The 20838-nt window shown below is 39.0% G+C and overlaps 2 protein-coding genes across 4 annotated transcripts; both read left to right on the top strand.

Annotated features, from left to right (window-relative positions):
* Positions 1–401: 401 nt before the first annotated feature.
* On the top strand, positions 402–2622 carry LOC131366545 (cyclin-dependent kinase 2-associated protein 1). Of its 2 annotated transcripts, none has more exons than XM_058411075.1 (4): positions 402–566; positions 1615–1709; positions 1791–1917; positions 2015–2622. In XM_058411075.1, exons 1-4 carry the CDS (start codon positions 497–499, stop codon positions 2080–2082), a joined length of 360 nt encoding a protein of 119 aa, XP_058267058.1. In that variant the 5' UTR covers positions 402–496; the 3' UTR covers positions 2083–2622. The 2 variants fall into 2 exon arrangements, with proteins under 2 accessions (XP_058267058.1, XP_058267057.1); XM_058411074.1 differs by having other exon boundaries at positions 408–566; positions 1612–1709.
* Positions 2623–3295: 673 nt separating this feature from the next.
* On the top strand, positions 3296–20169 carry LOC131367206 (M-phase phosphoprotein 9). 2 transcript variants are annotated; one of them, XM_058412490.1, is made up of 24 exons: positions 3296–3379; positions 5439–5677; positions 6340–6487; positions 6812–6901; positions 7423–7853; positions 8059–8203; positions 8425–8497; positions 8778–8881; positions 8954–9076; positions 9308–9567; positions 10631–10780; positions 10911–10998; positions 11736–11951; positions 12151–12198; positions 12286–12350; positions 12442–12543; positions 13095–13202; positions 13410–13561; positions 14853–15020; positions 15705–15825; positions 15944–16032; positions 16867–17048; positions 18478–18546; positions 19164–20169. In XM_058412490.1, exons 2-24 carry the CDS (start codon positions 5475–5477, stop codon positions 19263–19265), a joined length of 3237 nt encoding a protein of 1078 aa, XP_058268473.1. In that variant the 5' UTR covers positions 3296–3379; positions 5439–5474; the 3' UTR covers positions 19266–20169. The 2 variants fall into 2 exon arrangements, 1 of the variants encoding a protein (XP_058268473.1); XR_009206901.1 differs by lacking the exons at positions 15705–15825; positions 19164–20169.
* The last annotated feature ends 669 nt before the right edge of the window (positions 20170–20838 follow it).

The raw sequence follows: 20838 nt of genomic DNA, 5'->3' as shown, positions 1-20838 counted from the left end.
AATTGATTAATAAAAGTTAATAAAGTCAGCTTTATCCGAAAAACACACTAATACGTGTTAAAATACACCAAGTTGTGTTTATAGGGGGGGGAAGCTTATAAAGCAAAATGTATTTTATACGAATCATTATTTATCTTATGAAGCATCTAGCTAACATCCTTATCAAAATCGCTCTTTAAAAAAAAATAAATGAATTAAAATAGTAGCAATAAAGTTAAAGATTTCTCCAGATTATCATCTTATTTCCATCGCCGATTAAAAAACTTTTCGGATTTTCTTTGGAAAGCTTCCTGCTCCTCTGCTAAATCCGGATTTTTTTAATTTTTTTTTTCCCTCTAAGTTAATAGTTCTCTATCATTATAATGATGGATTGCATTGTGGGTGTCAATATAAGTGACGGCCATATTTGCCGGTGCTGCTCTCTCTGCTGTAAACAAAAAGTGACTGTGAGACGGACGCTTCGCTGAATTTAGGGACATTTTTATTTCTGTAATTTATGATGTCTTTAGGAATGTCTTACAAACCTAACCCCCACCAGCACATTCCGGGAACTTCTGGGAACCAAGGTGAGCGAAAAAATGCGCGAAAATATCGCGTCTTCGCTTCGTTACGTCGAGTGTAAAAATTTGGCGTTACAAAGGATACCTGGGGAAAAAGCGTGTCTGTAGTTTTTGTCCAGTCAGATAGCTAAAGGGTCAGATCCTGAGAGCTAGGCTAATTCACATCCGCCATTATTACCACTGAAAAAAGAGGCATCCCCGGTTAGGATTGTGGAAAATGCGAGCGTGTGGCGGTTCTGGCGGTCCTTCTTGCCGTGTCCGTGTCGTTAGATGGCCGATCGGGTTTCGGTGAAGGCCGCTACGTTGTAATAAAAAGGTATCCTTTTAGCTGCTAAGATCAGCGCCGTTCCGTTTCCTCCATGATAGTCTCTCCAGGGCGCTTGATTGATCGCATTCAGACGCGCTTAAAAAAAAAAAAAAAAAGAAAGAAAAGAAAAAAAAAGATCTCTTTGGGGACATCTAGAGGTTACCTTCGGTACTGCAGGACAAATAAATCACACTACAATGCATTATGATTAATCATGCTCATAAACTATGATTAAATATGGTATAATTATAGTTCAGACCTGAGCTTGAGTTAATTGTGTGTGTTTTTCCTGCGTCCGTGTGGGTTCTCTCCAAGTTTTTCTGGTTTACTATAACGGTCCACAAACACCTATACAAGTGTCTTGTGTGTGCGCGCGTGTGGCATCCTGTCTCAGCTCCCAGTGTTCCCCAGGGATACACAACAAATCCCCCATTATGTTATTGTAAATAAATAAATATTACTACTACTTCTAATTTTTATAATAATAATAAGTTGTTCAACTTCTGTTAAGCATGTTACCCTGCTACAGTGGATCTGAAGCCTATCGCAGAAATACTGGGTGCAAGTTGGGAATATAACCCTGGATAGGATGCCGGGGCATACACACACGTTTGCATACATGTGAAAGGAAACCCACATGACCACACAGACAGTAACCAGAGCTCAGGATCTAACACAATGATAAGCATTCTGCCTAATAATAATAATGATGATGATGATGATGATGTGTTTTGTTCATTTTAGCAGGAAACATCCCCTCTCCCTCTTCCAGCATCTCCACAGTTCAATCATACAAGCCAATTATAAATGACTTTGGGCTGCCGTCGTTTGGATTTTCACAGGTAAGATAGAACGCTGATGTGAATGCAGCTCTCGTGTTTGTTTGGAGCAAACGGAATTCTCATGACCTCCCTCATGTACAGGGGCCGAACGGAACTCAGGCTCCACAGAGCAAATACGCTGAACTTCTGGCGATCATAGAAGAGCTCGGGAAAGAAATAAGGCCAACGTACGCTGGAAGTAAAAGTGCCATGGAGCGACTCAAACGAGGTATTCTTATCGTCTCTTACAAACATTTCATGCACATTGGCCTATACGTGTATTTTATTGCATGATGTAAACGTGACACTTGTTTTTTGTATCGCAGGTATAATTCATGCAAGAGGTCTTGTCCGGGAGTGTCTGGCAGAGACGGAAAGAAATGCACGATCTTAGCCTATGAAGCCTGCCTCTGGTTTAAGGGCAGAAGATTTCTTCTACTACTTTTACAGAAGGGTGCTGCATGGCTTTTTCCCAGAACAGAGGGATGAAACAATCAAAAATTTATTCATTAAGTAGTGTAGTTAAAGCATGGGATGGAGGTGTCGCAATGTTACTTGTGATGAATGCAACAAGAGAGATTGGATTTGAGTGTTGCCATTTGGGATTTTATTTCTCTTTTAACTCCTATTATATATATTTTTTCCAACATAAGAACAAGCAAGCTTATCTGCATGCAATGAGGAGATGGACCAGAGTTTGAACGTGCATGGCTTTTACAGGTTTACAGTAGGGAGGTCCTCTTAAATTTGATCAAGTGTAAGGATTTAGGTTTTCTTTGAATTGGGAGACAGTGAGGACTGTTATAGTAATGGCATTGTTTTAGGTTTTTTTTTATTTATTACCTTGTGTAATAAAATGTATTTTCATGTACAAAAAGGTCACTTTTTGAAATTTTGTATAAAGGTCAATAAACAAGACATTTGTTGTCTATAAGGTGTTAGTGTGGTTAATGGTGTTGATTTTTAATAATTGTTAGATATTTCTATAAGAAAATTGTTTATAAACATACAGTATCCCAATTAAACTGGAGTGCTTACAGTGCAAAAAGTAAAATGGGTTAACAAATAAATCATTAAAGATCATGATTAAAATAAATGATTAAATAAAAGAGTAATGTGCTATTCATTTACTGACTTATAATCAGTAATATATTAGTAATATAATATATTAATTATATTCATTTAATGATTTATTCAAGTGATTACAAATTGATGCAAGCATAAAATAAGAGAAGAAAAAAGAAAAGACGTGTATAACACTGTTTATTATTTTTATTATTATTATTATTACAAAATACTGTAAACATATATAAATAAAACTATTATTTTTTAATTATATATATATATATATATATATATATATATATATATATATATATAATTTTTTTTTTTATTATTTTTATTTTTATTTTTATTTTTCCAAGGCCAAAGTTTACATAAAGACCTCCAATCAACGCTACTGTTGTGTTCTTGAACGTGCTGAATGTGGGCTTTTCCACCAATCACAGAGCCAGAGAGAAAATCGAATTTTTCTCTTGGCCAATCAAATCGCCTCTTCCTGAATCCTTTCAGCTAATGGCGTCCCGCGGCGCATTGTGCCGTTAGTGGGCGGAGATTGAGCGCAGTGCTGCGGGGAAAGAGGCGCAAAAGCGATACGTCAAAATGGGAGAAGTGATGATACAAGTACACAAGTGAGTGTGGCCACTTTCCTATTTACAACATGGCACCACGAGTATCGGCTTCTTTTACTCCGAGGTGCCGCTGAAAATGTTGCCATAGCTGCGAAGCTGATGTGTGTCGCATATTATTCTCCGTGGCAGCGGCTAGCTAGCGTTAGCCAGCAGGAAGTGTGTTTGCTAGTTAGCTAGCGAGAGAGGCTAGCTTTGGGCCGAATCCCAAATTTCGTTCGATTTCTTTTGTAAGCGCACTACATAGGGATGAAGTAAGAGTTCGTGACCTTGTGTAGTGTCCCATATTTATCGAATAGGGAGTCATTTGGGATTCAGCCCTCGGCGCTTTGCTGTTATGTACCTGTTTAGCTCGTATGCATCAGGCGATACTTCTGTTAAAGAAGTTATGTAGCTTACTTAATAAATAATATCTGACTAGTGAAATCGCTTGCTAGGGAATGAATCTAAACCAAATTTGTGTTACTTCTCACACCTGAAAAACAGAAAGAAAAACTCTTATTTTTCTAATATTCTGTCAGTCTGATTGTAGGTGTCTCGACAGTTTAATGATGGATATACTTTGGTCTTATATTGATAACAGAGCTGTGCACGTGGGCTTAAAAGGAAAACTTGGAATATGGTTGTGTTGGACTTTTTGTGGTGTGTTTAGTGATTGTGGTGTTAATTTGTAGGTTGGTCCCTGTGTTTTGTTATTCCTGTGAGAAATGAGAGGTTGTATGTGTCTGTGACGTCACAGGGAGGCAGTTCACCGTATAATGGTGTTTAATCGGAGAAAATATTTCAGCTATTTCGAACAAAAGACACTCAGGACACTCAGGTTTTGCTCCTAAAATAATGTAAGGGACTCTTTTTTTTTTTTTTTTCCATTTGTGTTGATGTTTTCAAGTAGTGGAGACCGGAGCAAATAACTGGACTCGAAGTTCAAGAATGCAGTGCAGCTGTGTGATGAAGCAGTTGCATCGAGTTATGGCAAAGAAATGATTCCTAGTTAGCGATTTATGAGATGACCAGCACATATTGCTAGATGACAAGCGCAGTGACGTTGACCGTGTCATTAGTATGAAAGTTGAAGCTTTGGAACCTGATCTGTAGCAGAGTGTATAGATGTGCGAGAACCAAGACAGACTAAAGGAATAAAGCACCTTTTAGGTCTCTTTAGGTCGAGATGAATTTCCAATTTCGCTACGATCACCAGCGAGTCAAACAGCCTACTGGGTAATGCAGGAAACTGTTTGCCAAAAATGTCAACTTACACGATAAGTCTTTTTGTACAATTGAAGATCACATATTTAATTTAAATATAGATTAAAAAAAATGTAATAAAAAAAAATTGATCCTATATTGACTTATCTATTAAGCAAGCCTGCTCTCGGTGTAGTTCAAAGTTAAAGAAGCTTTATTGTCACTTCGACCATATATAGCTGATACACAGTGAAGTGAAACAACGTTCCTCCTGGACCAGAGGTGCTGCACAGAACAAAAACAAAGTACAGGTGACGCGGACAAACGTAGAACTAAACTATTCCTACGTGGTGCATTCTTTAGAAACTAGACATACAACATGAGAGCACAAGACAGTGCAGACAAACAAGACATATAACGCCGACTCTTGTGCAAAAATCATTGTTAACAGTGGGTGCAACGATGGATAGAAACAGATTAGGACAGTGAACATATCAGCAGAAGTAATTAAGTGAAAACAGATACATTTATTTAAAGTGACTAAGTGAACAGTTAAATATTTAAAGTATTTATAAAATATTTAATGTGTAAACAAGATCAATGTAAAAGTGACGTGTGCATGTAAACAAGACACATTTTGTGCGCGTGTGTATGTGTGTGTCCAGCTCAGTTCAGTTCTTCGTTGTGTGTGAGTGTGTGTGTGTTTGTTATATTATATTGACGGTACAGTGCCATTAAATTTGTGTCCTGTTTTAAGATCCCTGTTCTGTCAGTGGATGAAATTGGAAAATGTCATATGTACTTCACTCTTTTTGTTTAAATTTTGACAGACACTATTCTGTTCTAACGTGACCTAATGTCATTTCACTTGCTTCAGGTCTTGCGTGCACTCGTCTAGCCAGGCTGCTTAAGCATGTCCACAGATGACAGCATCTCAGAGGATGTGTCTAGCTCCGTGGCACTGAGCCACGACCACACGAGCCCCAATGGAGGGAAGGAGAGCGAGGCCTCCGTGGTCTCCTCTGCAGACACCGTGTCAGGTCTGGCTCTTCCCGAGGAGGCAGCCGTAATAACACGACCAACCAGCACAACAGCATGCACCATTTCCAAAATAAGGTCTGTGGTGTTAATTTGTGGTATTTTACAGTCGCAGGTTATGATGAGAAATGATAGATCTTTACTGAGTCTTGAGAGAAACTCTGTTTGTTCTAGCTGATGATGTGTGTGAGAGAGAGAACGAGAGAGAGTGAGCAGATGTGTTTGCTTGGCATTTTATGCTCAATACCCTCAAGTATGCTGGCCTACAAATGAAGCACAACATAAAACAAAATCAGACACAGATAAAACGCACTGTAGACTGTGTGAAGCCCTGACCCCAGGGGACTGCTCTATGGTAGCAGCACACATGGCTCATGTGACGTCCAACACTGCCAGCCTTGAGTCGAACATGTACGGTATAATTCCAAAAACACACAGCATGTCATCTTTTCGGATCTCATACTTAAAGTTTTTTGTTTTGTGGTTTTGTTTTGTGTTTTAGAATTTTGTGTTTTCTGATTTTGTTTTGTGTTTGTGAATTTTAGTTTTGTTGTAATTTGTGTTGGTTAATTTTTTTTATTGTATTCGGGTTTGTTTTTGGACATTTTATATTGTAATTTTGTTTTATGGTCATTTTGGTCTATAAGATTTTTTTTAAAAAATTTCATTTTGGTCATTTTACAGTGCTATCTCTCTGCCAACATACATTAAGCATGCATTTTTTTTCCTGCTAACGACAGGAGTCTGTGTCTCAGTGGTGCTGAGGAGGAGTTCAGCTCAGGGAGAAGCCTGCCCTTCATCAACCCCAGTTCTTTAGAGACGCTCCGAGCGTTGGTACACGAGATCCAGAGCAGCGAGACGGACCCTGAGATCTGGAAAAACTGTGAGGTGCTCAAAAACAGATTTACAGTTTTGTTTGTTTGGCGATTCAGAGGCAGAAACTCAGGTTTCTGGGTCATTACTGAAAGCTTCCCCAAGGACTCCTTATGAGCCGCAGCTGAGACCCCACAAGTGACACAATATTAAAATGCTGCTGCAAATGCAATTTACTAAAGGCAGTCAGGCTCTGAGAAGGCTTTGTAAATGTGCATAATTTTTATAATGTTCCCTTGGTTTGCTTGCTCAGGTAGACATGTGAAAATGTATGTACATGTGAAAATGTGCATGTGTGTATAATATCATATCACCATTGGGTTGTTTCTCTCCAAACAGGGCAGGTGGCTACACCTCTTTCAGCTGGTGGAAAAGCAATATCAAGAACAAATTCTTGCTCAGCAAGAACAGTATCAGTGCCAAATACAGGTCAGTTGTAAGAGCTGGAATCATCACTAACATTTTGCATCACCTTTATGTATGGTTAATGTTCCGAAGTATTCAGTGCTTTATACTGCTCTGGGTCACAGTGGATCTGGAGCCGAATCCCTGGAACACTGGGCAAGAGGCAGTGCATCACACACACACACTTGTACACTCATTTACATCTAGAGGCAAGTTACTGTAGCCAATCCAACTAATAGCATGTTTTTGGGAGTTTGGAGGAAACCAGAGAACTTGGAAGAATCCTACAGGGACAAGGAGAACATGTAAAACTCATGCTTGAATCAGAGACTCTGGATAGTAAATGTAAACACGTACAGAAATCAAGCAGGTGCTCACAGATAGAAAATACTAAGTAGAGAATGTCCGGACACTTAGTTCTTTGCAGAATTTAAACAGTTTACCAAAACATTTTTTGATTCTGTTACTGATTCTGATTTTTTTTCAGCTGTGCAAAGTAACTAGAATTAAGAATAACGTATCACTCATGCTTTTTCCCGTCATAGCTCATTCAGGATGAGATAAAAGCATTAGTGCAGCTACAGAAGCGGCAAAGCGGCGCACAGTCGAACCCCTCAGGCACAGCCAAGATTTTGGAGCCTCCAGCGGACTTGGAGCATGAAATCCAGGCTTCTAGCCCCACAAAGGTCAGCGCTAACCCGCAGGAGAGCTCAGATGATGGCCTGGTGACTGTCCAGAGCAGTGGTTATGGCACTCTTTCCACCTGGGAACCTGGAACAACAACAACAGGGAGCCTGGAAGGAAAGGAAGAGGTGTTGTCCTCAAGAAAACAACAGGACGGCAACTCTTCATACTCCCTTTTGGCTAAAACACAGGGGCAAGATAGTGTTCCTAGCAGGACTGCAGTTTTTAATAATTCACCTCACACAACTTCAACTGTGCCAAATCACCCTGCTGACAAACAGAGACTAAACAGGTGGGAAGCTTTTCAGTGTGAAACATATCTTTTATATTTGTGCCAAGTTACATAAAGCAGAACATTGTTAAAATGTAGGAGACAATAAAACAGTATAGACAGAAATACAGATGGAAAGGTTTGTGTTATTTACTAGAAGGTTGAGGAATGTTTTTGGGGCTGACATGACCTGAGGTTTTTTGTTTGTGCTTTTACAATGTTGTAGTCAGCCACTGACCTCCTGGGCCCAGAGGCAGAAACACAGGCAAAGAAAAAGCAAAACGCCACAAAACCAGTCACTGCAGATGGAGGGAAGAGAAGAGAACAGGTCACGTGGCTCTCCTAAGGAACATATAGAACATGTGGATGAAGTAAGTGACAAATTTGGTTTGTACCGATCTGATAACCCACTGATAAACATTATTAATATGGAAACCAGTAGAAGGAACACCTACTGGTGAGTACATTGACTGAAAACTTGCAGCAAAAAATCTCTGTGTGAACATGGCTTAATTGTGTGCAATTTTAAAGTCTGGGTCTGGGTGCGCAAAGCTGTCTGATCTGAGTCTGTGTGTGTGTGTTTTCTCTTCAGTTTGGACATAGTGCAGTATACTCGAGCCCTGCTGCCCTGAAGAGGAGCGACAGCCTTGTGTCAGAAGCCTCGGGTAATCGTTGTATAGTGAATCAAACTCTGTTTTCTAAAAGGGTGTGGCCATTTTAGATGCAGATTTAATCTGTGAATTTATAAAAAGGCTAATTTTGTTCAAAAGCAGTAGTAATAACTTCAGGGCTGATCATGTGGATGGTCTTATTTCTGTAATGATATAATAAAAACAATAATCCTAGTGCCACAGAGCTAGACAATCTTGCCGTTTTAGTCCAGTTTGCAATTTTAGCTGCTTGTGTTTATTATTTTATTGCAATATGCATTATCATGTCTTCAAGGTCTGACCTACTGGAAGCTTGAGGAAGGCGAGCTTTACCGCCCTCTACCAGACAGCTTCGAAAACAGCTCTTTCCTCCTATTGCAGGACGTTAACTTGAGCCAGGTAAATAGTTTTCTTTAGCACCAGTTGCTATGTTTTCTTGAGTGTTTTTAATTGAATATCTGCGTTATGCAGCCTTTAGAAGATGAGGCACGACTATCTCTGTCTCTCCGAGAGATCTACCAGAACAAGCAGAAAGTGGATCCTAAAGGCCAGGAGTGGGACTCCTTAATCAATTCTGACGCATCTTCCCCTCAGGTGAGCACTGAGGAAGGTTTACATTTCAGGTTCCTGTCTGTTATTAGGCTTGTACGCAGCTTAGAATTTGAGCAGCATTTCTATTTTCCACTCCTCAACTGACACATACTTTTTGCAAAAATGTGTGCTTTCAATTGTTCCAGTCTTCCTGAAATTCCTGAAGATTTTACTGCAAAAAGCAGCACCTCATGCCATTAGAAACAGATTTATTCCTTACCTCCTGTGATGCAGGTGCTGACTCTGGACCCCGGAGCTCATACGAGGCAGTCAGAGCGCACGTCAGGCTTCACGTCTCCTTCACGCTTCAGCAGCCCCACCTCGCCCATGTCACACACCTCACACACAGTTCCCCGAGTTTACAGTGAAGATGAAGGAAGCCGCACAGCCACCACGACCCTGCAGGCCACGGGCCCGTCTGTACATGAGCCTCGACCAAACGGCAGAAAGCAGGAGGCTTGGAGGTCACTGGATGACCCTGTGGTACTCTCATTGTAAGACTCACTACCCAGGACTACCTAGTACAAAAAATGTTTTTATTCAGAACAGCATTTACACAAGGTATATTAACTAAAGAGAAAAGTATATATTCAATTTTGAACTATTTACACTTGATTTTGGAGCTTAAAATATAAATATTCTGTATTCAAATGACATTATTTTTTTAAATAAGTCCTTTTTGCTATACACTCAAGACATTTGGGTTTGTTATCAGAATATGAATGTGGATATGAGACGATAGATCAGAATTTCAGCTTTCATTTCCTGATATTTATATTGTGGTGGATGGTGATAACTTCACCTTTGTCCATTGTGGTTGCTGGTGATGTCACTTACTGTTTTCACTGGGTTGTTCTTCACATGCTCTCAGTGTTTCGGTCAACTGTTGTTGTTTTTCTTGGCTGATGTGTTTGGTTGTTAGTACACCAGCGCTTTCTTTCTTTTTCAGGACATTCCCAGTTGTTGATCCTATGCTTGTACAATGACTCTTATTGATTATCCCTCTTTTATCTGCATCACAGTGGCTTTGTTTTTCTCTTATAGACAAGCTCTCTGGCACTCATGTCAGTATTTAGCAAGTGCAATCTTCACAGGTGAAACCCAGGGTTAAAAACAAGCATAAATCTTTAGAGCTTTTAACTGTTTAAAAAAAAAAATCAGTATACTTATTTTCAGTATACTTTTTGATTACTTGAAATTGGTGGGTTAACCAAAAGGTACCCCATTTTTAGTTGCTTAACATATGTAGATCAGGAATATCAGGATATGAAAGCTCAGATTATAATATGATGCAAATTATGGTCTCTCTCTTGAATTTGGTGGCAAGTTGGTACTTAATCAGACAAGGTATCCAAAGTTCTCGTATTTTAAAATCTGAGCCGTTATTATAATCCACTACAGATTCAGATGCATTAGAGATTATTATGCACTACCGATGCATTCTAATCACACAGGGGAAAATGACCTGCACAGATCAACCCTAAAACTAGAACTTTATGATGTTAAAGTTGTGTGAGATTATAACCTCCTCCATTAACCTGCTTGGTTTTGTTCCAGACTGAGACAGAACCTGAGGGAGAAGCATGCACGGCACATAGCAGACCTCCGAGCATACTACGAGTCAGAGATCAGCACCCTGAAGGAAAAGCTAGATTTGGTCAATTTACCTCTGGACATGGAGAAAAGCAACCAGATCCTGTTAGAAAGGTCAGAGACACATTTTCTAATTTGCTTTTTGGACCCAAGGGTTTGCTTTTTGGGGTAATTGCAGTGACTGGCTCCTGTATCAGTCACAATAATTCAGTCTCTAACAGAATCAGTTTTCGGTCACTAACAGATGTGAACACTTGGAGCGGGCTCTTACAGAGGCGAGTATGCGCATCAGAGAACTGGAGAATAAGAACCGCCACCTGGAGAGACAGCTGGTAAGAGTCACCGCTCTCCTCTATAATGTACAGGTTTGACCTGATGGATTACAGTACAGTGATAAATGGATATTAGTGTGGATATCAGAAATTATTAACCTTCTTTATAATATTTGTATAATCAAACATTTGCCGTTGTCCTAATCCCTGAATATGTCAAATTTCTAATCCATAATTTGCAATGTTCAAATCCTGAATATCTTAAGTACCTAATCCAAAATACCTCTATTTTAATCCTAAATACCTCATTTTCTCATTGCCCAACTCATTTAATTGTAAGCATTATATCTTCCTTATATCTTTATATCTTTATATATCCTCATGTTCTTAAATACCACATTGGCAAATGCCACTTTGTCTTAATTTCAAATGTTTCAGTTTTACTAATCCCAAATACCACATTGCCAGAATCCCAAATACTGTATTTGCCTTAATTTCGAATACCATGTTGCCCTAATACAGAATACCCTGTTCCCCTAATCCTAAATACTACAAAGCCCTAATGGCATAAATATTTTTAAACTTATCCATGCAGCAAATACAGAGTACAGTTATACTGAAAAAATGCAGTTAATATGAAAGAGACATCTGTACTTCTACTAGGTCTCTATCTGTAGTGGGACAAAATGTCACGTCTCCCATTCTATAGTGCTAAAATACACATTATGCGTAAAGTGTGAAATGTGTGACTGCCGTGTAAAATAAACAGTATAAAGTCAACTGTTCTGTCGGTCCAGGCGGAGTGGCCCGAGCGCTACGATGCAGCCAGTTCCACGGTGCAGGCTCTGCAGCAGCGTCTAGAGGAGAGCAAGCAGAGCAGCAAGGAAAAAGACAACACCATGAACAAACTGAGGAGCCGCCTGCGGCAGCTGGAGGAGGCGGTACAGAACGCATGCAGAGACGTGGACGAGAAGGAGGCTCGCGTTAAGAAAGAGCACAAGATGCTGCAGGATGTGAGCTCATTCTTTGTCTCCGTTTGGACTGATTTCGGATTACCTGTGTTTTACTGTTGTGCCGTATACAGCATATATTTTTCTAATAAAGCATTGCTATAGCAGTATATCATGATTGTCCAGCTTACATTAAGAACTGTGGGCTTTCGTTTGAGGCTATTTAAGGATTGTGTGGGCATTTATTCTTCTCCCGTTTCAGCTGCTTCAAGAGTATGACTCATTAAGAAAAGTTCATGATGGAGTGAAGGTAATGTGTATGTATTTGAACAATCTTTAAACAACAGAGATAAAATTGAGCTTGTTCTGAGAGGATACATCTGTTTTTTTTTTCCAGGACAATTTGGTGTCGGCTGAAAATAAACTCTTTGACGCTAATGAACAAATTGCAGAACTGAAAAGGTCCGTAAACTCTATAGGAAATCTCGCGTATGGCATGAAAAAGGAATAAAATGAACTTGTTTGTAAATATTTAATATTTTTTTTTGTCTAGGATCATTTCCAAACTGGAAGCCCAAGTGAAGCAGCTGGAACATGAGAACATGGCTAAAACTCGTCAGGCTTTGCACAGCCACTTGCAGCCTTCAGGAGCTGGGTAAGATGTCTGACATTCAGTCTGTAATATTATATCAACATAAATCAGAACATGGTTCTTTCTCAAAACAACCAATCTGTCTACAATGTAGTCCCGAAGTATTCACACACCTTTATTTACTCTTGTAAAAAAACAGGTTCTCATTAAGCTTTGTATAGTAAAAAGAATAATAATGAAAAATATACATTAATATTCAGACCCTTGACCCATAACCTTACATAATCCAACAACCTCATCCTCGAGATGTTTGTACACTTTGATTAGGTTTCTACAAAATGTATAATAATACCCTTAGTGTATATAATACCATAGTAACATTGATCACATTAATTTTAGTGCCCGTGGTGTCATTAGTAATTATGGCTGCACAAAATACGACACTGCAGGTAATTTTGTGTACAGTGATGCCTATTTTTGGTATTGAGACTTGCAGTGTAATATATGGTTAAAATTAGCCTGCATGTTCTTATGACCCCTTTTCCTGTTGAATACTAATTGGAACGAAAGTGTATTCTTATATAATTACTAGAGCTGCTTTAATTTCCCTCCAGCTTATTCCACCATCCTGATCTTCTACTTTCACCAAGCAAAAGGCAGCGAGATGTGGAATGCGGCACGAAGAATCCTGGAGTTTCAGAGAAAGGAGGAATAGGAAGAGGGTACGGCTTTAATTACTGGCATATCATCACCACTAGTTTCACTAGTATTAACGTTTGATTTAAGATAGAGTAACTGCTAAATGTAATGATGACATGGTGATGAAGGCCGATACCAACATAAGAATCACTCACTGTATTCTGTGACAATATTCTGTGCTCTTCATGTGGCAACACTCCACTAACATGACCTGCCGCTTCCCTTCCTAGCCGTCCTTCACCTCCGGACAGAGAGCAGACACACGAGGATACAACAAGGAGAGATGTGTCTCTGACCCCCATGATTAAGGCTCTGATTCAGATGGAGGACGCCAAAGCCACAGAGGGACGGGCCGTGACGAAACCCCACTGCGGCTCTCCCAGTAAGACACACGTTTCATAATTGCTTCTGCTGTGTCTGCTCAAGTGAACAGGTCTTCCAAACTGTTATGATTCAATCATACATGCTTTTGGCTGCATGAATATGTACGCAAGATGGCTGCTGCATGGATCCTGCGGTCATTTAGAGCGTTGATGAGAATGTCCTCCAACAGAAATGTGGGGGCAGTGTAACACCATCTGAAGCTGTATTCTCAGTGGAATAAACAATCTATTATTGTGTCTCAAATCGCATGTCTATATATTATTCTAGACCTTTTATAACTGAATAATGTAGGCTAATATAAATAGGACATAATATATATGCTGATGGAGTGTAGTGAACTTCCTTTCTCTTTCTCTGTACTACACATTATTTTTTTTATGACAGCTACTACTTTTTAGTTAGGTCAACCATGTTCAAGCTTTTATTTGTCTGATCTGTTTATATCAGCATAGTTATAGTAATTTGCGCCCATGGTACAAATACTGAATGTGATAAGGGTTTCAGACTAAAGTGCCATGTGTGTCTTACAATGAGAGCCACTAGGGGAAAAAGCTGTTCATGTGCCTGCTGTTTCCTTTTGGGTCTTCTGCTCGAGGTAACATGGTGTAACGTGACTCTAAAAGAGGTCTGGGACAACCTTGCCAGCTCACGTTCTGACCCTGGTGTCATTTCTCAAACCAGGAGGTTATATTTGATCTGGTTATGATCCTCTCTACTCACACGAGCACAAAAGGTCAGCTGTATCAACAGGACACAATGAAAAGTAATTAATAGCAGCAAGAGTTTTAGTGGATTAGGTTTTTCTAGTGTTATTGAAGTATAAGTAACAAAAATAGTCCAATAACATACGTCAATGTACATACATTATATACAAGATTTTATTGTAAAAACAAAATTAACTGTTTTTTTTAATATGATCTAATTCTGGAATAATAACCAGTCTCCTTTATATCATCTTTATTTCAACATTATGTGCATCCTCTTAGCTCACTTATATCATACACTTTTGTATTCAAATCAAATTCTGGAAACCGAACGGGGTCATAAAAAACAATTTTTTTTGTGTGGATTGTTGTAGTCTTGGAATTATTTGCATTTACTTTTTGCCCTCCCCATTTAAAAACTAAGGAGGATTCAGAATCTTGCTATCAAGTGTAGACCTGTTGATGCGCTCTTTTTGTTGTGGTCTAAGTGTATGGATTAAAAAGGAGAACCACAATAGCCTTTGCAAGTGTATTTTATTGATAGGGAATAAATCATCCTCTCGTGTGTGTGTGTGTGTGTTGCAGGGTTAGGAAGTAAGAGACCCACAGTAGCCTTTGTGGACGGTGTAAGAGAGCCTTTACTGGAAAGAGGTGAAGCTGTACTCAGAGCCCAAAGGAGTCTTTCTCCAGAAGGCCATCGCTCTTCATCTCTTCCCCCCAGAGCACAGAGAGCAGGTCCTCCATCCACACCTAGTAAGCAGTCCATGCCAATTTTCCGAATAGATCAAGTTTGGTATGATCATTAGCCAACTTGAACAAGGCCATAGATGACAAGATCAGTTTTCATTTTAACCCTCATGCCAAAATGTAATTAAAATAAGAAACCTTTATAGTGAAGTATGCGTGTCCCTCTGCTTCTTTGGTTGAGCAGGAGGGAGTGTGTCTATTGCTTGTTTTTTGTAAAGAAAAAAAGTGAAGCAAAGAATTGTTCCAAAAACCTTTTATTAATTAACATTGGACATTTCTTCTGCCACAGAAACCAGTTCCAATGTTTCAATCAGCTTGCTGCGATGATATTATACAGAACATTCAAACATTATACATTGTACTAGCGGTTAGTCCGGAAGATTCTTAATTTAACTCTTCATCATAACAGTTACATTCGGTAGAACAAACACAGACGATGTACTTGGAACGCTGCATCACTTTTAAAAGGAGTAGGAGTTGTTTTGTTTTGTAGGACCATATTTGTTATTGCAGCATGGTGAAATCAGTACCTCACAAGATGGTGCATATGATAGATCATTAAAATAACACATTTCTTTTTGAACTTTTAAAACTCCTTCACTGTTACTTAGCAACACAGGGTCAGTGTTTGGAAGCTGTTTAAGGTGGCTCCTTTTTTGGTATCTCTCCTTTTCCTTTAAATTATTTTAGCAAAGAGAGAAACTCTGCTTTATCCGCTCTCTGCAAAGTCCAGTCCTAAGCGATGCCCAACAGAGAATGTATCCACTGCATTCGGTCGCCCCATGCATTGCCAAAAACACTTGCATAACAGGTATGTGCAGAGTGTAACACTGTTGTACTGCTTATGTTCTTTTTCTGTGACCTTATTATTAATTTCAAGTATAAGATTTTCAGGCTTTCTGTAGAAGTTGGTCTTTCTGTGGTTTCAGGTTTGATTTGCACTTTGATCAAACGGGTTTCAGCTCATCGCTGCCGCCTCGGCGCAACTCGAAAACAAGACTGCAGCTCACGCCAGAAGGTAATGACGTTTTTGCAGATGTGTATATATATATATATATATATGTGTGTGTGTGTGTGTGTATGTATGTATGTGTATATGTGTGTATATATATATATATATAATGCTGAAATATTTCATCATAGCAACACATACAGCAGCATTGAGATCATTAGAACAAATCCTAGTCATTCTAGACACTGATGAATTTGTTACTATTATTGGCTTACTGAAAATAACACTGTTTTTTTTGTGGAACAGACATGGTTTCTTTTTCCATTTTATGCTCAAGACTCTTGCTTAACCTTTTAACGGTGCTGTTGGTTTATTTTCTACACCAGCAGCTTTGACAGTAGTGGTGGCTGCAAAGAGAGAAACAGATTTATATTAATGCACTCGCTGTAATTCTGTACGATTCTGTAATAACAACTCAGGGACTATTACACTATTTTGCTCCACATAATCTACAACAATTAAATAAATAGAATAGAGCAACCCTTGCTATTATTTAGCAAAGAAAAACGTTTACCATTAATATGGAAGGAAGAGCTGAGAAAGAGATTGTATGAAATTAACGGCTATAATGTAAACTTATAAGAAATGTGATGTTTTTTAATTTATCAATAAATAATCGCTGTTGTGCAAATTGTTCTGAGAAACATCATACCGCCTTTGTCACTGATCATCATCCTATAACGCTACCTCCCCCTTACTTAATGAACTCTAACTCATTAGTAGGAAATGACCTTGTAAAGAATGACCTTTTGATGCAACCCAAACCATATTCCTAGCAACTTTATTAGATGTAAGAGTCTTTCTACATCATGAACAAAGGATTTTATCACTCTTTCACAGATAAAACTTCGAGCAGCTCGGCGTCAGCACAGGCTGTGGAGAGCAGTGAATCTGACGAGCATGAGGTTACATACCCGGACCTGCTGACCCAGAACCATGAGGATGAGCTCATCCTCCCTCGTGTTCAGTCTCTAGCTGATGCTGAGAAGCTTTTTGATGAGCTCACACAGGAGAAACAGCAGGTGAGCCTGGATTTCACTTTTCCTCATTTTTGGCTTCATTGTGCTGTGCAATCAGAAAAGCCTCTCTCTCACACACACACACACACACACACACACTTGCTCACTCACTCGCTCACTCTTGTCCTAGGATGTTTCTCACCCTGTGTGTGTGAATGTGTAATAATGTTTTGAAAGCTGTGGACTTTATGGATTAGGACACAACTGTGGCAATTATGGCACATGGCAACTAATTCCAAACAACACCCTGGACTTTCCTATTTATTTCTATTTGCCCTTGACTGGGTCAGTCAGGTTTTTAATCAATGTGACATACCACCATAGCCGGCTGGTATAAATGGGCCTCTCATTCAAAAAAATGAGAAAAATGGCAACAAAATAAGGTTTAGTTTTTCAGGCATCCACATCATCTTTGGGGAACCTAGAAGAAAAACATCAACGATTGTAGGTGAAACATACACTGATCATGCATAACATTATGACCACCTGCCTAATATTGTTGTTTCCCCTTTTGCTGCCAAAACAGCCCTGACCCATCATGCACTGTGTATTCTGACACCTTTCTATCAGAACCAGCATTAACTTCTTCAGCAATTTGAGCACCAGTAGCTCGTCTGTTGGATTGGATCACACGGGCCAGCCTTCTCTCCCCACGTGAATCAATGAGCATTGGCTGCCAATGACCCTGTCGCCAGTTCACCACTGTTCCTTCCTTGGACCACTTTTGATAGATACTGACCACTGCAGACCAGGAACACCCCACAAGAGCTGCAGTTTTTGATATGCTCTGATCCAGTCGTCTAGCCATCACAATTTGGCCCTTGTCAAACTCTGTCAAATCCTTACGCTTGTCCATTTTTCCTGTTTCTAACACATCAACTCTGAGGACAAAATGTTCACTTGCTGTCTAATATATCCCACCCACTAACAGGTGCTTTTACTGTGTTAAAGCCTAAAACGATAACACATAAGAAATATTCCACAGCGTTTTATTTCCATCCACTAATATTTAAAGCGAATCCTGCAGAGCCGTGAGTGGTCATTGTTTTTGTTCCATTAAACTTCCTCCTACTATCCGGTGAGTGTTACCAGTCACAGTGAGCTATGACACTGTCACTCAGCCTGAGATGTAACACATGGTCCAAAAGCACATCAGCACCTTTTACCCACTGACTCTCTGTCTTCAGCTCCATGGCTTCAGTCCATCTCAGCACATCAGATCTGTAAAGTTCCCTTACATTACCTGCTAGATCTGTTCTAGCTTATATCTCTAATTTTAGCTCAGAGATTTTCCCTCCTGCCTATTAAAGCTGAGAAGTGCTAATTCAAAGCGATGTTGTTGCAGCTGTCTCCAGTCACCGGCTGCTTCCTTCATTTTCTGAACTGTGTGATGTGCCAATGTCAAAATATTTATTTCATTTCTTTCCCACAGATCGAGGCAGCGCTCAGTCGCATTCCTGGGGCTGGAGCCAGGGTTACCTTGCAGACCAGGCTGGATCAGGTACACTACAATCGAGTGCTAAAATCCAAACAAGACCTAGGCATGAGACTGTCCAAGGAATATGTTTAGATCTGAATAGTGCTAAAAGTTTACATCTGAATGTTATATGTAGTCGGGTCCACAAGTACTTGGACTTTGACGCAATTTTTGTAATTGTGCATCTGTACATTGCCACAATGGATTTGAAATAAAGTAGTCAAGCTGTAAAGCGTAGACTTTCAGCTTTTTTTCAAGAAGTTTAAACAAAAATATTGCGTAATGCATTACAGCAATTTTTTCCAGCCAGAAAAGTAATTGGCACTGGAGTCTCTGTCCAAAAACGTTAAATAAACATCTCTTTATAGAAAGCGTTATCACATCAACAGTTATACCTTCTTTGTTAATGAGTTGTTGATAAGCTCAGTAGGGCAAACTCATTAATATAAACCTGTCAATTTTACAATGGCAACTCTTGATAGAGCTGTTAATTCTGATCATTCAGAATCGAGAATTTTACAGCAGTGCTTTGCCACTGGGGGATACAAACTTTTGCACTCAGCTATTCACTTTGCTGTTTATTTTATATATGATTTATCATCTTTGTGGCCATGTTTATTAAAACGGTTCCTGTTCTTTAGGCGTCTTTAGAGAACCGTTTGGAAAAAGTGAACCGTGATCTGGGATCCATCCGAATGACTCTGAAAAGATTCCACATTCTCCGCTCCTCTGCCAACATATAGCGAGCAGTTCGCTTCCCTCTACTAAGGATTGTAAAAGGTTTTTGAATGACTGGGACACAGGACACTTCCACTGTACATAATAACTATGTTCAATATTTCTACTTTTGTTATGGTAGGTATATTTTTTATGTTTATATGATATGTTTTAATACACAGTACAGAAGAAACTCATTTTGATAGTATATTTTAATACACAGCTTTGTAAAAAAAAGAAAAAAGTGTACTTTTTTAAGTCATGAAAATATGTTGTACGCTCGACTCATTCAGGTTGATTTTTTTTCCTCTTCTTTTTGCTGCTGAAACAATGAACGGCAAAAAAAAAAAAAAAAACAGAACAGGATGTTTTAAGTTGTTGGTTTTTTATTGTTGAACTTTGACGTTTTTATTGTTTTATTTCTTTTTTTTTTTTTTATTCCAGTCGTACTTGAATCTTGTTTATTTATTCTTTTTTTTATCCAGCAGGTTTTTATATTTTTGTTGATTTTTTTTTTTTCTTGTGAGCCATTTTTTAATTCACACTTTCTGTGCCACATGTGAATATTTTATACAAGACATCAAATGAATTTTAGTTTTCCTTTGTCATTTCAAGGATTGACCAACTCTCTCACACTTTCTGTACCTAGACATCCACTTCTCTTTTAGACATTCCAGACATTACTTTCATTACCTCTTTCCAAGCTGTATTGATTGTTTATGCACTCTTTTACAAGGCCGAACTTTAACACTTTGAGATGCGTGTGCCACTTTGAATAGAATGCCTTTCTAATGCATGGAAAATTGAAAGAATTTCAAATAATTTACATGAATTCTCTTCAATTAGGCTTTTTCATTCCCTGTAGATCGCAGGCTCACTATTTACTCTTACACCAAGCACCTCAATAAAAAAATACTTCAAAATGCAAAACTAGCTGTTGCAGTTGTTATAGCTTCGTGTTCGATAAATGGGAATCGAAACCTGCCAGAGATCCGCTGCTGCAGCAGCAGCCCTTGAGTGATGTCCTTAAAGCTGCTCTGCTCTGTTATTGGATTGTATTCTGTCTCAGTTTTAAGGTACATAGCTTTTTTTTTTTTCCAGATTAATAAATGTAAAAAGTCATTACACTGCTGAAGTGATTTTCTGGAGCTCCTAGTAATAGGATTTTAGAATACTTTTATTGACCTACAAAGTATTAAATGGTCTTTGGCCTAAATATTTCAAGGGACTTATTAAAGCTTATCCTTTGTAGCTCACTCAGAAGACTAAAGCTTTTCAGCAGATGAGTTTTATAGTGTAGCTTAGGCGGAAGAACTTGTTACTGTAATAAGGGCAGAAATACTTGGTCAACATTGCAAATTTATTTGTTGCTTCATTTCTTTAAACATCCAACATGACTGCACACCAGTGCACAAAGCAAAGTCCATAAAGCCATGGATGAGTGAGGAACTTGACTGGCCCCAATCTGATAGAACACCTTTTGGATGAATTAGAGCGGAGACTGTGAGCCAGACCTTCTCGTCTAACATCAGTGCCTGACCTCACAAATGCGCTTATACGCACAAATGCTCCGTTATAGCTGCAAAGGGCAGGCCAACT

Source organism: Hemibagrus wyckioides, linkage group LG16 (genome assembly GCF_019097595.1).
Source record: "Hemibagrus wyckioides isolate EC202008001 linkage group LG16, SWU_Hwy_1.0, whole genome shotgun sequence".
Classification (NCBI taxonomy): Eukaryota; Metazoa; Chordata; class Actinopteri; order Siluriformes; family Bagridae; genus Hemibagrus; species Hemibagrus wyckioides.
This window is presented reverse-complemented; position numbering and strand designations above follow the sequence as displayed.

Bases quoted from the DNA above. Each gene is read 5' to 3' on its own strand.
- LOC131366545 (XM_058411074.1), top strand. From the start codon at position 497: ATGATGTCTTTAGGAATGTCTTACAAACCTAACCCCCACCAGCACATT. The intron at 567-1,611 runs GTGAGCGAAAAA...TGTTCATTTTAG, and splicing joins GGGAACTTCTGGGAACCAAG to CAGGAAACATCCCCTCTCCC. The intron at 1,918-2,014 runs GTATTCTTATCG...TTTGTATCGCAG, and splicing joins CATGGAGCGACTCAAACGAG to GTATAATTCATGCAAGAGGT.
- LOC131367206 (XM_058412490.1), top strand. From the start codon at position 5,475: ATGTCCACAGATGACAGCATCTCAGAGGATGTGTCTAGCTCCGTGGCA. The intron at 5,678-6,339 runs GTCTGTGGTGTT...TGCTAACGACAG, and splicing joins TGCACCATTTCCAAAATAAG to GAGTCTGTGTCTCAGTGGTG. The intron at 15,021-15,704 runs GTAAGCAGTCCA...AAATTATTTTAG, and splicing joins AGGTCCTCCATCCACACCTA to CAAAGAGAGAAACTCTGCTT.